This window comes from Motacilla alba, chromosome 1A (assembly GCF_015832195.1).
Source record: "Motacilla alba alba isolate MOTALB_02 chromosome 1A, Motacilla_alba_V1.0_pri, whole genome shotgun sequence".
In the NCBI taxonomy this organism is placed as follows: domain Eukaryota; kingdom Metazoa; phylum Chordata; class Aves; order Passeriformes; family Motacillidae; genus Motacilla; species Motacilla alba.
This window is the reverse complement of record NC_052031.1, coordinates 29,960,100-29,977,555: the sequence shown is the minus strand read 5'-3', so window position 1 is coordinate 29,977,555 and position 17,456 is coordinate 29,960,100. Positions and strand designations below refer to the sequence as shown.

The window sequence follows — 17,456 nt, the reverse complement described above, 5'->3', positions numbered from 1 at the left end:
GAGGCTTGAGTAACATAATTTGTCCTCTAGCAGAGTAGGAAAGGTTTTCTCACAGACTTGATAAGTGTCACTAAAGACCCAGCTGGGACACATGCATAATTTTATATTACAGGTTAGATTGATCAGCTGGGAGCATATACTTTGAACCAAATGAAGCTGCACTGTGACAACTAACTCCCTTAAGTGCCTTTTTTTGTTTTTATTCTGTTCCTTGCTGACTGGCAAGTTTAGTTTTATCTAGTTTTTTTGTCTGCAAATTGAATTTACCTAAACACAGGGCCATCTTGGTTGTCAGTGGTCACCCTGAAACACACTGATAGTATGAAGGTGCCACACACCTATACTTTGACATGTGATGTCACATGGTCTTATGAGCTAACCTCACTGCTGCTGCCAGATACTGAAAATCTTGTGAGATAGTTGATGTACATTGACTTGCGTATTTCAGCAGATTTCTCCACAGTTTATTATCACCTTTAAAACGAGTTCAGGAGAGATCCTAAACTTCTGCTATCCATTCTGCCTTTTTACAGTCCAGTAAACAGAAGTGTTTTGCTTGCAAAACTCTAGTGTTCAATCTGATTTGTAGCAGCACTTCAACACCCAGCTTTCTGCAAAAGACATGGTGTCCCCATGGTTCATAGAATATTCTCAAATATGTGAGGTCTTATTAAATGGCATTTTTCTTACTACTCTTATTTTTTGCTTAAGTCTTGCAGGTATTCTTTTGTTAAACTTCAATGAGGAGCACTGCCTATTCCACTGATTTAACAAGATCTGTACTGCAGGTTTTTGAGACAGTTTATAAGCATTATCTATAGGAAGGAGATTACCGTGTGTGTGTGTCCACTGTAGGGTTCTTTCTTAAAACTCTTGATTTTCTGGATGGTCAGACAGATTACTGAGGGATAGTCACTGCATCTTAGTCACTGCAGCAGTTCTCAAGCACATTTTGATGGAGTTGTGCCTGCCTTCCCTGTTTAGGAAGCAGTTTTGGTTTTGTCCTGTCCAGTGCTGACTGGACATCAGTGAGTGTTTGCAGCTGCTATTTGTGTTGTTGTTGATTGGGCCACAAAAATGAAAGCATTGATTCTAGCAGGGACATAGCTGTAGCCACAGCATCTGTAATTGAGGTATACATGTCAGTATCTTGCAGCTAGATTGTGGAAAATCTGAGGATAATATCCACCGTGTTGCTTTGGGTGGGGTGGCTTTTTTGGGTTTTTGTATAGGGAGGGAGAAGAGCAACAGACAGCAGTGTATTGTTTAGTATGATATAGTTCTAGCCATTTGGCTTTGGTAGTTTTCTCCTGTGACTTTACCTTGCATTTTCATGGACCTGGCAGCTGATCTAGCTAGGTACTGCTGTGTCCTTGAAGGGGGTGCGGTTTGACAACAAAGTCTGAGCTTTTTCTGCACCTTACCACTTCCAAAAGGGGCAATGCCTTTTTATGTCTTCCCTTCCTCATTCTGTCCCTTGCAATGTGTTTGGACCCCTATGGCTCTTAGTGAGTCGGCTCACCATCACTAGTGGTGAGAAACATAGCTGCTTCTTTGGATGGCAGCAAGCTGTCAGCTCTCTTGGGTAATTGCATCCTTAGAGGATCTGGAAAAAGCCTTTAAATCAGCAGTATCTCCTTGCTTGAATAGCAGTGATTCTTTCCAAGACACTGGATCTACATGAATAGGCTTAAACCACCTATAGAAAAAGATTTCTTTCTTTATTCCCCAAGGCTGGTCTTTCTTTCTCCTCATCTTTGTTGGTTCTATTGGATTTGATTTGGGAATGCAGACAAGGTGCAATTTGAGCTTACAAAGAGTAAAGATCCTCTTTAAAAGCCTGCTTTTGAGTGCTACCGTAGGTTCTATTCTCACTAATGTGCTGGACTAAGAGATTTTACTGCACAAAGGAGAAAATCCAGGATAAGTGCTTCCAGATTCTCGATGTAGCCCTCATTTATTGAAGGGCAAACAACATTACTCAATTGTCACTTGAAGCAAGTCTACCTTCCAGGCTCTTCTGACAAATCAGATGTATTTCCAAATAAAAAATAAAACAACTGTGAAAGTTCTTGATGTACTTAGACAAATAGCCAGTAATGTGGTTTTTTTTCCTATTCTTTTTTTTTGGTGTATGTGTTGTGTTAGACATAGTGATACAAGTAGGTCAAAAGCTTTTCAAATGTTCAACTGCCATTGGAAATTATAAGTATTTTCTCAGCCCATCTCTTAGACAGCACAAAAGTCCTGGCAAAATGTTTAAAATTTTTCATCAGCACCTGGATGTGTTCCCAGTAATTGTCTAGAGATTAGGATGAACCTGTATGAGGAACTTCAGAGGCTAAATGTTCTGTCATTAACTACTAAAACTACGATAACAAAACCCACCACCAACAAAAATCTGATTTTGTGAATGTGACTAGTTGTTGAGGTTTGTTTTCTTTAAAAACATATTTGCTGAGGGAGTGATTTAAACATCTTTCCCAGCTTTCTTAATGACCATGAAAATGAATAGGGAGAAACAGAGTCCTACCTATTACTGCCCAAAGTTTGATGGACTAAAGGGTGTTATTGTTGTTTATTAAGCAAATAAATTCTCTGTACTAAATATGTGTCTGACTGTTGTTTCGTAATTGAAACTAATTGTTTCTTGAGTTATTAAAAAATCAAAACACAACTAAGGGTCCCCCCAAATCCTTTTTAAAATAAAATATTTTTAATAGAAACAGAACAGTCTAAGTAAATGCTACTTTAAGTATTAGTGCAACATGTATTTAAAAAGCTGAAAGTTTGATTACAAATGTTTCTTGAGTTAAATCTGTTGCAGAAATGAGTAAGGTATCTTGGACATAATTTTGCACTTTCTCACTGGAGACTTAATTGCCTGTGTTCTTGATTTCCATCCCCCTTTCCAGCTGAACTGGGGTGCTTCTGTGTAGATAAGTCTCTAGACTGTTAGTGTGTTGAAGGAAGAGTGTGTTTAGTTGTTGCATTATATTTACAGGGTATAAAGAGCTCTTGTAAAGACTTTGTCTTGTAGTTAGGCAAAAAAGGAAGCATGTGCTAATTTTGTGTGTCACTTATAACTAGGCTTCTGTAATTTTTTTAATCCAATGCTTTTTCTATGTCTATTTAAGATTATAATATAATAAATTCATTAAGAAATTAAGAGGCATGACTTTGAACAGACCAAATCTTTTCTTTTCACATGCACAATGATTTAGTGTTAAAATACATCTGTATATTTAGGTTGTGAGTAGTATGAAGTAGTTTGTGCTAATCACAGTTGTACTTTTGTGATATAGGAAATAGTTTAATGTATGCATGGCACTTAGTCTGCTTTATGGAGTTGTTTAAGTTCTTCATCAAGCTGCGTTCCTCAGATAAAGAGGGAAAAACCTGTTAGCACAATCTACAGTAAACTCTCTTTAAGCACTTTTGTTGTGCATTCCATGAAAACAAGAACAGGAATTTAATTTCCTTGGAAGAATAGCCTGGAAACTTGAACATTTAATTATTTTAAGAGAGCAGGGAAATGAGGTAGTGTTGTATACCTGTGCTAGTGTCTCTGATCACTGTTCTCAGTTTAATATACTAGAATACCCTTGTCTTTATCTCAAATATGAAATTAAGTAAGAGACTTCTCTTTCTTGGCTGTGACGTTATGCTGTCTTTAGGCATTCTTAGGAAGGATTATCTAGAGTTTGGAGAGGGGTGAGGTTTGTTGGTGGGTTTTCTTTTTTGGGTTTTTGTCGTTTTTTTGGGAGGGGGTTCTTTGGTTGGTTGGTTGGTTGTGGGGTTTTTTGTTGGTTTTTTTGACAGCACAGAATCACTTGGTTGGAAGAGACATTCAAGATTATCAAGTCCAACCCATGCACTAACACCTCAGCTAAACCATGGCACTGAGTGCCATATCCAGTCTTTGTTTAAACACATTCAGGGATGGTGACTCCACCACCTCCCAGAGCAGACCATTCCAGTACCTTATCACCTTTTCTGTAAAAAACTTATTCCTAATGTCCAACCTATATTTCCCTTGATGCAGCTTGAGACTGTGTCCTCTGGTTCTGTCAGTTGCTGTCTGATGAAAGAGACCAACCCCCAGCTGACAACAACCACCATCAGGGAGTTGTAGAGGGTGATAAGGTCATCCCTGAGTCTCCTTTTCTCCAGGCTGAACCACCCCAGCTGCCTCAGTCGTTCCTCACAGGGCTTGTGTTCCAAGCCCCTCACCAGCCTCGTTGTCCTCCTCTGGACGCGCTCAAGCGTCTCAACGTCCTTCCCAAACTGAGGAGCCAGAACTGGACACAGCACTCAAGGTGTGGCCTCAGCAGTGCCGAGTACAGGGGAAGGATGACCTCCCTGCTCCTGCTGGCCACACTATTCCTGATATAGACCAGGATTCCGTTAGCCTTCTTGGCCACCAGGGCACAATGCTGGCTCGTGTTCAGCTGGCTGTCAACCAGTGCCTGCGCACTGTCCAGCCACACCGTCCCCAGCCCATAGCATTGCAGGGAGTTATTGTGGCCAAAATGCAGGACTCGACACTTGGACTTAATAAACTGCATCTTGCTGGACTCTGCCCATCCATCCAACTGTTCCAGGTCTTACTGCAGAGCCCTCCTACCTTCCAACAGATCAACACACAATCCCAGCCTAGTGTCATCTGCAAATTTAGTAATGAAAGACTCAACACCCTGATCCATGTCATCAATAAAGATATTGAACAGAGCTGGCTCCAGCACAGAGCCCTGAGGGACACTACTGGTGACTGGCTGCCAGCTGGGTGCAGCACCGTCCACCACCACTCTCCAGGCCTGGCCATCCAGCCAGTTCCTAACCCAGCACAGAGTGCTCCTGTCCAAGCTGTGGGCTGCCAGCTTTTCCAGGAGTGTGCTGTGGGAGACAGTGTCAAAGCCATAAACATAGTATAGTGTTTATTGCTGTCTTATCACATTTTGGAAAAAATAAGTATTCTATTTTTTATGCTGTTTGCTCTTTCTAAACCACCAGGTTCTCTTTTCCTAACTCTGCTCTTAATCATATAAATGTAATAACAGTCCAGTGTTAACTCTTCTATTCTAATGCCTGTCATGCCCCTTTCAAAGTTGTGGAGAAAACAGTCTTTTCAAAGTTAATTTGTTAAATAGTGTATAAATTTTGATTATATCTTTTACCTTATTCATAAAAATTTCAGTAGTATTAAATTCCTCTGCTGTGTTGTGCAAATTGCAGTGTTAAACTGATGAGGTTGTGGTGTGCAAAGTGATCTGTGAAATGCATTAGTAGCACTCAGTATCTGTTTAAATAATAGGCTTGTGAGAAGAATGGGGTAGCACCACATAAATGTTTTCGGTTTTTGCATGTCTTGGATTACTCATATTCTGTCAGAATTTTAGGACTTCTGTTTTTCTAATTATAAGTGTGTCAGAATTTATGGAATGTCTAGAAAGAGTACCATGGAGTGAAAGGTTACTTTTTCTGGGGAAAAACAAATTTGAAGAGCTTCTGTGTTCTGTTTCTGCAATCTGTTTTAGTGAATTCACAACCTCTGTTATAATAAGTGTGAACTCAAAAGCTACTCCTTAATTCGGTATCTAGGTTGTGTCTATTTAAATAATTTTCTGTGGATGTATGCAGAGAGCAGAATTCTTGATCTTGTCTTGAAACTGATTCAGCTATAAGGTGTCCTGGGACTTCTAGGGTTGAAACATGTTTGAGTACATCTTGCGGAATTTTCAGCTTCTGTAAAGCATTGCTGAGGTTTTAAGATGTAGGGCAGAAGGGATGTTCTTATATTTTGTGTATAAAAGCTGCACACTACTGCATGATTTACACTTTCGGGGGCCAAATCAGAGTGAAAGCAACAGACCACGGTCTTCTAAATTCAAATATGGTTTTCATGGTCTTACCTGTTCTAATTTCACGCAGATTTTGCTTGTTGAAGACATTAAATTCTGAAGGAGCAGCTTGACTTGGGCTGGGTTTCCTTTTGCTTAGCTTGAAAAGGTGGAGGTCTGGACATTGCTTGTTCTGCCAACAGAACTTGCCTGTAGCTTACAGCATTGGCTGCAATTGGGTCAGTGCTAGTATTAGTGCTGGTAACCAGCCTACAGTTGATGCCATGTATTAATCATATCTTTTGAAATAATTTTAGATATAGAAATGTGATAGCAGAGTAGGGGGGAAATCCCTTAAAGCTAGGCTTTTCTTCCCTTGTCCCTTCACTTTCCCCTACCCTCAGCTGGATTGATTGCTATGTTCCCTTTGGAGAATCAAGTAATTTCTAATAGGAATATTGAAGCCAGTTTGAATTCTAATTGCAGATTTCTAATTAGTTTCACAGTTTTGACTGTTTCTTTAGCAAACTGCCTGTGTTTTGAGACTCACAGATCTGAGTCCTGATTTTTTGGCTTGCCTAAGAAAATGAGAAGTATATGTGATGGGAATGTGCAGCATTGTGATGGGAATGTGCAAGTTGCTTTTGTTAGTTTAAAAAAATGATCATTAAAACACTTCTGCTGCCAAGATCAAGCAATGAAGGCTTGATCAAAAGAAAAGTTTGGGGAAGCAAATTCTGTGTCTCCCTCTTCTGGATGTCATGGTGGTAAAGGAAAAGTATTGTAGTTTCTGAGTGAAATAGGAGGAAGTTTAGTTGAGAAGCGTGATTGTGGCAGTTTCAGCTCTGTCCCGCTGCTTTGTCTAGCAAAGGTGTTGAAGTGTGAGAGGAAACCTTAGCTGGTTTGCTTCAGGTTTGAATGCTTAAGTAGCAGACCTCAGTAATCTCTGATTTCTCCAATGTCTTCTGAAGTTTTAGTTTGTCCTTTTAAATACTGATCATTTTTAAAGCTTCATGTAGTTTTGAAGAAAGCTGTTGTTCCCTCTGGGGCTTGGGTTGGAGCTTTAGGTGTATATACTATCTCTGCTGTGACTACAGGAGTTTTGAAATGCAGGCGATTCAGTCCTTGGTATAGATATTCTTTTTTTGAAGTGTGTTCCATTCTACCTGTTTTAAGTAAGATTCCAAAGAAGATATACTTGCTATTTCTTATGTAGGGTCAAATTCTTTCAACTTTTGTGATGTGGATCACTGGGATGTACTTCACCTGTGCTATCTCTTTCACAAAGCAATTAAAAAGTGCATCCCCTGCACTGCACCTGTGCTTGTGACCTGTCCCTTGTTTGATACAAATTTCTCTACATGTTTTACTGAGTGCAAATAGTTTGAATTATTTCCTTCTTGCTTTTGTCATACAAATACAAGCTGCTTTCATTTTCCTCATTTGACACTACTATGGTGACTCTAGGTTTGTAGAACAACCAACTCTTCTGGTGCTAGAGTGTTTAAAGTTTGTTGCTTCAACTATTTGCATAGGGCAGTTTGCAGGTGTTAGTAACTGCAGTGTTGCATGGGGTTGTTTGCATGGAAACTTAGCAATATGTTGCATTTTTAAAAATAAAAGCACCAGTGGTAGTCTTAAAACACTGCAACAACTTTGCATCTGTTGAACAAAAGCAAATTTTGAAGTTGGAAACATCAGTTGCTAGGCAGCAATAATGATACTTATAAATTGTAAACAATCTCTTCTAATACCATGTATTTCTACTCTACAATGGAGAATACTCATTAATTTTTTTATTTTCAAGTTGCAGTCTAAATGAACTGTTTCTGTGTTTTCCAGACTACATTTGGTAAGATGAAGAACAGAAAGCAATGTATTCAGGATACTGAGGATCAGACGCATGAAGGCATGGAAGGTAAAGTTTGTGTGTGTGAAAATATTGAAGCATATTATTCAGGTTCAAGCTGTGAAGGTCTGATTTTTTTTTCATTTGCTCTCTCAATTAGTATGCTACTTGTTTTGAAAAAAGTTGTGTAAATATAACCACTTTCTCATAATATTTGGCATTGGCCTGTGAGGTCCCCAAATAATTTCCTGTCTTTTCTCTTGTTATTACTTGGTAACTCCTAGTAGCAAAACAAAATTGCTATTCAGAGAAAACGATTATTCAGGGTAAAATTCCTTGAAGAAGAGTTCATACATTTTTGTATTCTGACAACACTTTGCAGCTCTAACAAAATTGGGAGCATTTTTTTATTTAATGTAAATGATTAGGTAAATATTTGAAGATACTCAGATTAAGATAATTCTAAGACAAAAAAGCTAAAGGTAGACCATATGTATATAAGATAATATAGAATATGCTGGTGTAATTTAAGTCATGGAGAGAGTGCAAACACACAAGGAGAAAGAATGTAGGAGAATTATCTCTAAATGACTACATAACCAAGAGGAAACACTGTGATACCTGCTTTATTGAAATATGCCTGTAATTAAGTTTGTTTTGATGGCAAAGACTGGTGTAGTAGTCTATGAAATAAGTTGCTTAGCTTTCTTCGGCTGAAACACAATTTTCTGTAGTTACAAGCAAGTTGAATTCAAGTTTTCAGGTCTAATGCAGCCAAGAAGCTGGCCAGAGGAGTACTTGAAAGAATTCTTACTTCTTTATTATTCAAATCTAAAAGGACTTTGTTTCAAAAACTGTCAAAACTTCTAAGTGTCACTGTTAATAACTCCAGGTGAAGAAAACGAGGAAAGCTGTTCCTGTTCTACATTATTGTATGATGGCAACACATGCCCCATCTGTCTGAACTGCCTTCTAGAACAAGAGATTGGCTTTCCTGAGAGTTGCAGTCATACCTTCTGCATGACTTGTATTCTTAAATGGGCTGAGGTAAGACTAAGCACCAAGGTGTGTTTTTATTTTTCAGCGAAATCTATTGTGTCTAATACCTACAGATATATATATTTTTTTAAGTTACAGATTTTGGCTTTGCACAGAAGTGTTCAGTGACCAATTTGTAAATAGATTTTTGAAAACTTTGTTCTTAATGAGATAAAGTATTTTGAGTTTTCTTTCACTGGGCAATCTTACTCTAGTAACTTAATGGTTGCTAGAGATTAAGGATAAGTAAACAGGGTGGTGTTGGCTGTTTGGAAAATCAGACAGTATTATGCACATGCTATAACATTGCATTGTTGTTAGCTTAATCTTACTTTGTGATAACCCTTAGGCTGTTTGTCATAGTGTCAACTCAGGGCTGGGAGCAACATGTATTCATGTTAGTCTACAAAATGAGTGATACAACCTTAGTTTTCTACCTGTAAAGAGAATTCAGCTAAAAGCTTTACTGCTGTTCTGAAAAAAAATTCATTTTAATGATGGCTGGTTTTTGTTCTGTGTCAATAACTTAGTAGATAGTTCTGGAACGTTTAAGAAAAATGACTTGTTGAAGAAATCCTTGATGACCTTGTCCTATTTAGTGTGTTTTCCCTCAGCTATGTTATGCAATCATTGCATTCAGTCTGATCTCTTTACCTTTCCTGTAACTTTTTCGATTAAAATATAAAACATCAAATTAATATTGTTTTGTACTAGGATGAGTGGGGGTTGCTGCCTTTTGCCCTGTTTCTATGGACTTGAATTCGTTTGTCACTTTAGTGAGACTACTGTTTGGTTTCTTTGCACTGCTTGATTTCCTTGCACTGTTTGGTTTCTTTCATTCTTTTGAAGTAAATTATGACTATGGTGTCAGTATTCCCTTTAGAACATTGGTATCACATGGTTGGTATGTATATATGCAATTTGCTTATTCTTGCTATGTTTAACCTTAATTGTTGTGCTATTTATTACTGAAAGCCAGTGGTAATACAATTTTCTGAAGAATTTATATGAACTTCAGAGTATTAAAAAAAAGGTTATTATATTAAAATTGCTTTAGGTTTACAAACCAGATAATAAACAAAGTTTCCTGTTGCCAGATTTTCTGTTTTGCATTTGATTCATTGGAGCAATTTGATTTGTAAGGGAAGAGGAAATTCTCACCTGTAATTTTACCCTGAGTGACTTAGCTGGTTGCTATAATGACAGCTGAAAAGCATTAAACACTGACATGCACAGGGAAGCAGTACAGTATATTGGCTTGCTGCTGGATTTGAGTTTATTCACATTGTCTAACAGATGCTTTTAAGCCCAATGAGGATGAAAAATTTTTTTGTTCTAAAGGGGCAGGTGAATGATACGACATTTTTCTTGTCACGTCAATTTTTTTTTTTTGTGGTCTGAGGTGGTATTCAAATAGAATAAAAGCAACTTCTCTTAAAAGTTGACAGGTAAAGTAGATGTGATGCCATAAAAAAGATGTGGGGGTGTTTCTAAAGCTACATAAGGCAGCTGCTGCTGCTTTTCATTAGCGACATCAGGTAGGTAAAACCAGCCAGGCTTCCTTCTCTGAGGTTACTTAACAGGCAGGCCTGTTGAGTTCATGGAACTCCACTGCCTAATCTAGTAGTTTTAATCAAAAATAAAGTGACAAAATAAGCGTTGAAGCCTGGGTGACCAAGTTCAGAGGCTTCAGCTGTAAGAAGCAGATGAGGTTCTATAGATTTGAACTATAGAAAAATATTATAAGTATGTCGCCATTTAAAACATGCTGATGCTGTGTGCTTTTTGCCTGTTACTAATATTTAGTAACTGAATGTGTTCTTTTTTGAGAAGTGTTGCATAGGGGTTAGCTTTTTCTGGCTCCTGGTTGATCATAACCATAATTTCAGTCATTCTGAGTAATGAAGATATACAAAAGATACAAGAATTACCTGCTGTTTAAAAAATACACTGCCTGATTCTGGGTAAAGATTAAGTATTTTTTTGGAGTATAAACCAATTGCTTTTAGAAATGGTATTTTCTTCTTTAAGTGCTGGATAAAAACAAAATTGAGAATAAAATAATTGAATTAAATCTTTATAAAGACGCAAACTACTAATATTCACATTATTTGACATGTTCTTTTGTGTATATTCAGTTCTGCTCCATACACATAGAGGCTTTGCCAGCAGTCTGTGTTCAAGTTGGGTATTTATTTTATTTTTCTGTGCTGCATCTGGACTACAAAATATAACAGGATAAGCTGCTTCTTTAAACAGTCGCTTTCAAATTGTACATAATCATTGTTCTCCTGAGAGTTTATGGCTTTTTTATATAACTGTGTAGACTCTAATCAAAACCAGGGTAGTTTAGGCAAAGGCTTAGAGTTTTACTGTTCTGCTCCCTCTTCAATCTACAGGAGATTTTCAGCACTGCAAGTAAAGTGCCCTGTACCAGCAGATGTTCTGTCTGAAAGCAGCAGTTATATAACACTTTGAACATCTTACTTTTTAAGAAGTGAGAGAATATAGATTTTAAAAAAGCACTTAAAAGCAATAAAAAAGCAATGTATAAAAATTACCTTTATTCCAAAGGGTAAAGAGGGTTAGGAAACTTGCCACGGAACAGGTCTAATGCATTAGATCCTGTTGGCTAAATCTAAACATTTAGTTTCAGAATTAAATAGCATTACACTTGAGTCAGTACTGTATTTTCTTTCCCTTTGAAGAAAGATATCTAAAGCCTAAAAGAAAAGTGAGGGGCAGCCCAAGAATCCCCACAAAGGAGTTAATCTTTAGAGTAACTTTTTAATATATCTCTTGAGTTGTTATGCTCTCTTTGGCTATGTTAATTGTGGCATTTGAGAGCATTGCTATGCACAAAATCAGTTGCCTATACTATTAAATTCTTCTATACTATTAGACTGTCACCTTGTGTGCTTTTGGTCTTGCTAACTAGTGCTCTCCCAGTCACTGCTGGGGGCTGTTCTCAGTGGGCACAGAAGATTAACATAAATGTTTGTCATCCTGTGCAAGCTGTCAACCTCTTCTGTAAACCAACATGGTAATTTACTAATTAAGACTCTCAAGCTTGAGGCTTTGTATTTCAGTGAGTCTGTACTGGAAGATCATAAAAAGTAGAAGGTGCTAAATCAGGAGCTGAGGTTACTGGACACACCCTTCAGTGGGAATGTAGAAGGACAGTGTAAGTGAAGGGTTGCTTTCAGTGTAAAGAGCATGTATGTGGTAACATTATTCTGGCTACAGAATAAAAAAAGGGGAGGGTCTAGCCAACAACAAAAATTCTCTATCTTGAGTCTTTAAACACCACCAGTAATATTGTATTACACGAAAGGAAGCAATTACATTAATGTGTTTTTTGTCATCTGTAATACTATTAGTATATTTAAACTACTTGGGTCAAAACTAATTTTTTAAACTTTTTTTCTGAGAAACTTGTATTATGTATTTTCATTGGTAAGCACATATTTTAGTTTATAATAATTGGTTCTGAAAGGATTTAAGTGAAACGGATACAAAGAAAAGTTAACTAGGCATCTGGGGCAAACATGCACAAAGTAGTTAACACTACCTCAGCTAAGACAACTGCTTTAGCAGCTGTGGTGTAGTGCCTGCATGCATTAGAGAAAAATCTGTATCTTTGTTTTTCTATTCTATTCAAAGAAAACAGTCTTAGAAACAATAAATATTTACTTTACTGTAGGCTTTTTAACTTCCTTTCTGTTCTTCAGAGTGCTAAGAAATGTACTGGAGATTTCAATCTCTGTTCTATTAATTCCTCTTATGAACTGTCATGAGAGATGAGTGTTGAAGAAAAGATTCGATGTGTTGTCTGCATTATTACAATGTTTGTGTAACAGACATTGATTTCAGTGACCCTCACCTACCAAACTTATTTATCTCATGCTCTGGTCTTGGTTTCCTGCATTATTTTTTCCCCATCTGGAGAATTTGAAAGTGGAGTATGTACAGTCATAAGTTCTCCAAAGCATTGGGGCATAGTGAGGTAGGCCCGGTACAGGATCTGTGGTGGACTAGATACCACTAAGCAGTTGGCACAAAGGGCTGTCTTGCAGTATGTTTCCAGTGGATGTTCTTAGGTGTTTTATTCATAGATTTTGATGTTCAGTTCTTAGAGTAGTCATTGTCTTTGTGCTTATACAAGGTTTGGATTATTGTGTATGTGGAATAAAATACTGCACCTGTATATTCTTCTGAGGGTGAGAGTTACCTGTATGATAACTGGGATTCTTAATGTGTTTTCTGATATTTCTGATCTGGATTCTTTTTTTCTGAAGGATATAGGAAGGAATCAGCTTAAGTGGCAACAACATCCACAGTGATCTGCAGTACAGAGCATTGTGGGCAAGATTTAAGATGACAGTAATGAACAAAACATAGATTGTGTTCAAAGAAACACAACCTAAAACCCCAAAAATAACAGTGGAAAAAACCTTATTGTTCAAGTATACCCAAAGGGATCTATACATAGACAGTTCATCTGAGTACTGATGTTCAGAAAAATTGTATTAATCAAATTGTTTTGGAAAGTTTAGATTTTAGATACCTTTTTGCAAATTACATGTTTGCTTTGTAGTATACAGTTGTTCTTGGCTATTTCCCTGCTTAAGCAGGAGGGTTGCAAAGATGAATTCCAGAGATCTCTTCCAACCTCAATCATTTTGTGATTTTGCAAGAACATTTGTGTAGCAACTTATGAATGTTTGTGCTGTTAAAGTGCAGTGCAAAAATCTGACTGATTTTCATTTTACTCCAGTTCTTCCAATTGTGTCAATACAATTAAACTTAATTTGCCAACACTTTATGGCAATTTTGAATTGGAACTTAAGAACTAGCCAGCTGTGTCATGTAGGTAGAGAGAAGAGAGCTGTTTAGATTTGTAACTAAGTAGTCTACTGATTAGCTGTTAAAACTATAATCTATTCTTTTGTACTCTGTATCATTACTATCAGTGATTTTCCCTCCAAAAAAGACTTGTCTGAAATAGTGCTTTCTTAAAGTACAACTATAAAACTTTTAAATGTACTTGCTTTTTAAAAGTAGACTAAAAAATAAGTAATGGTAAGTTTTTACATGCTTCTAGAAAATAGTGCATTCTCTGATGTCTTCCTACTTTCATTAAAATGTGGAGAGGGTGTTTCTCACTACATGTGGTGTAATGGTCTCCCTGTTCACTGAAGCTGGAGGTGTTACTGGGTGTTTTTGCTGTACTGTTATTACAAGGTGAAGTGAAATATACAGATACTGCTTTAACAGTCTAAATCTCACTTTAAGTCTGAATTTAGTTAGGAGAATCTGGTATTATTTGTGTTTAACAGATTATCTAAGAGTGCTGGATCATGTTTCTTTTTGTATCAGCTTTTCAATACAAAATTTGGAGAACAGACTTTATTATGAGCCACTTGAAGAAAAAAAGAATTGGAGAGGGATTTACTGCAGCAGCTTGAATTCTGTACTTGCATTTTGTTACTGCTTGTTATGAAACCTCACAACATGGAACTTGATGACATGGGGGTATCTGTTGGAGTTATTTTATCAGCCAGATATGTTTCAGGGTTAGCTTGCACCTGTTTGTATAGCTTTCTGAAAATTCCTGGCTGGAATATAGTAACTTCTTCATCCTTTTGCCTACCTCACTTTGTTCACATGCTGTTTGAAGTGATGCAGTTAAAACTGGGGCCTATTGCTCCTTGAGTTTAGAGAGCACAGTTCTGTGTCGCTCTAGCAGTTACAGGAATATAGAAATTAAGTTATGGCTGTGGAGCGAAAGTAAGACTTTTCTAGACGATCATAAAAACAAATAAAATACAATAATTTTTTTAAATTTGAAAACGAAACATATTGTTAGTGGATAACTTTCCCAGGCTTGCAGATTTTTGTGAATGCTTATGTATTTTATGAAGTGAATTCTTCACCTATCACAGAATGGGTGAAAGAATAAATCACTGTGGAGTTATCAGGTTTAACAGTAAAACTCTCAATGGTTTCATATGGAGAATAAAACAATCAAAGATATTTTGAAGTGTGCTGAGCTACTAGCGTGTGCTTTTCCAAGGAAAGAACTGTTAGGAAGCAAAGCAAGCAGGCCACTAATACCCATGCTGAGGTTCTAATGATATTGATGATTACATTAAGTACCGCATGTTCTGATTTTTAAAGCTATGGTAAAGAAAGATATTCTAAAAATCTGTGGTTCTTCTAAGGTTTTGATACATTTCACATACCTTCTCCCTTGGGCACAATAAAAGTGGTAGCTGCTCCTCGGACTTGTTCATCTCAACATCTTCTTTCTTGTTTTAAATGTTCTTTATCAAAAAGTACAGTGTACATTTGCTATTACTTACAATGCTCCCTGAATGGACACCTCAGAAGAGTGGAATTGCTAACCTGCTTTTGATGAAAAAAGACCCAACATCTTTGTTACTTGAACCATGTTCTCAAAAAACATGAGATGAATTAAAGGTCACCACTCCTCATAATTGCTTCTTCTAATGAATGTTGACTATTTTACTTTTATTCCTTTCTGTAGCAGTATGAATCCTGTCTTGCTGTTGGGAAAAGGGACAGGGGAAGATCTTTGGGCTTTTTCTTCCCATTTTTTCCAACATTTTAAAGGTTTCCTTTTATTTGTTAGCAGACAGGTGAGAGCTGATGCATGTTTAGACAGAAGTAACCTCTAGTTTTCCTCAGGGTCTCCAACAACTGTACTCCACCTGGGGACTGGGGGTGTACAACCAAATGTCCTGAGTTTATTGGAATTTCTCTAGTAATAATGTTGTCAGCTTATAGAAAATGCTAAGGCTACAAAAAGCAACTGAGTAGGAGTGGATAGAGGGTCTGCTGTTTCTGAACATATCTGAACCTAATGGTAGTTCTTTACTCTTCCAGAATGTTTTCCTCCCTTTTTACTACTGTTTAAAACTGTATTAAGTTGTTAAACATTTGTTCAGAAGAATTGAACATTGAACATCTTTCTAGTGGAGCAAAAACAGCTGTTATTTAGATTGCTGCTGGTAACAGGTAGTATTCTGTGATACTTTATTGCAATGAATAAATGTAACTTGCAGTGACTTAAACTTGGGAAGATAACTTGACATTCATGTGTAAATTTAACGTAGGAAGAGACTGTATTGGATAAACATTTCAGCTAAGGTAGATCCTGAAACAAGAATAAAAATGGCTAAGAAAAATAACTTCCTCCTACCTATCTTTTACAATCTGGAATATCTAAGAATGAAAGTATGTACCTTGATGTACAGAAGCTACAGTGCATTGCATGCTGTCAAATATCCTGATGGAACATTGCACTGCTGTGTTACTGTGGGTTAGCTGTGCCTTAACTGCAGGACAAGAACTGTCTTCATGATCTGAGTCATTAGGGAACTGGCTTAATTACCCAATGTGGTTTTCTTATCTGGGGCCATGACACTGCAGAGATCAATGGTATCCTCCAAAAGAGAAGGTTTTTAGTTAGGACAAAATACTGGAGCATCAAAGGGTAGGTGATGGCTTTAACTTACATTTTTGTTCAACAGCTTATTCCTGAAACTACCCCTGGGGATTTTTTTAAAAATCAGTCTTGTTTGGTTCTATCTGCTTCAGTTGAAATCAGAAGCTCAGAAACTTCCTGAATGCTCCATGTTTGGGGGCTGGTATGTGAAAAAGAAGTTGAGCACTCCTTGAAATTGAGAAAAGAACAGAATTAACTGGAAAATTAGGAGGCCCAATGAAAAGATAGGAATGAAGTTCACTACTGGATTTTGGGGCAGAGTTCATAAGCAGGTTTTTCCTAGCTGCTAATGTAATTCTAGTACAGCATCTTGCTTGCATAGATACCCTGTAGCTCTCTAAATTGCAGAAATTATATGCCTCTTCAGGGCATGCAGTTCCTATCCTGGATCTTGTTCAGCGAATGAATTAGGGCTGAAGACTGGGTGTGTGTTTTGGTTTTTTATTTTGTTTTACAAGTGTTGAACTGAGCCTCTGCAGGCCAGTAGAATTAAGGTGGGTGTGGAGGGTGTAATGATGACAAAACCCCCGAACCAAACAAAGAACCACGCCCCCACAGCAAACATGTCTGGAATTAAAAGGAGTAAAGAGTTCTCTCACAGCAAAAGTTAATATCTAATGTAGATTTTTCTTAAAGCTGATTCACTACATGATCCACTTACCTGGCACTTAGTTGAAATTTCCTATTTCTGTGGTTCATAATGTGTTACTGTTCTGTGTGTTTTATCTGATGTAGTGCAGCCTCAATAAGAGAGCATTTAGGTCATCAGGGAAAAAAATAAATGGCTATTTCCATCAAACAGTAGGGTAAAATAGTCTTCAGTTCCCTTCTCTTGAAAATTGATTTATAAAACTTTAGATGTGTTACATGTGGGAATCTGTTGTCTGCTGACTGCAACAAAAGAGACATGTTATAACCACTGTTTTCTTTTTGCATTTCCAGTTTTATGTTTTGGAGGAGACACAATTGCAAAATGCTTCCTGTTGAAAATAGAATTAAGAAATAAAATGTTAAAACAATATGGGATGTAGAGGACATTTGCATATTATGCTTTTCAGTGTGTTATCAACATTAATCTTACATAGAATCTAAAGCAGTGTACTAGCTACTATTTTATCCCTGCCAAAATCAGGACACATTGGTATAAAATCAGTTACCTAAAAGGAATTAAAAGACCAGAAAATGAAGATAACTTGAT

The 17,456-nt window shown here is 37.2% G+C and overlaps 1 protein-coding gene across 4 annotated transcripts in view; it reads left to right on the top strand.

Moving 5' to 3' along the window:
• SCAF11 (SR-related CTD associated factor 11) overlaps window positions 1-17,456 on the top strand; it is a 50,993-nt gene that overhangs the window by 9,579 nt on the left and 23,958 nt on the right. For all 4 annotated transcript variants that reach the window (XM_038153724.1, XM_038153726.1, XM_038153727.1 and 1 more), the window contains 2 exons: window positions 7,683-7,758; window positions 8,582-8,736. In XM_038153724.1, coding sequence (XP_038009652.1) covers window positions 7,683-7,758; window positions 8,582-8,736 — 231 coding nt within the window. The remainder of the gene's footprint in view (window positions 1-7,682; window positions 7,759-8,581; window positions 8,737-17,456) is intronic.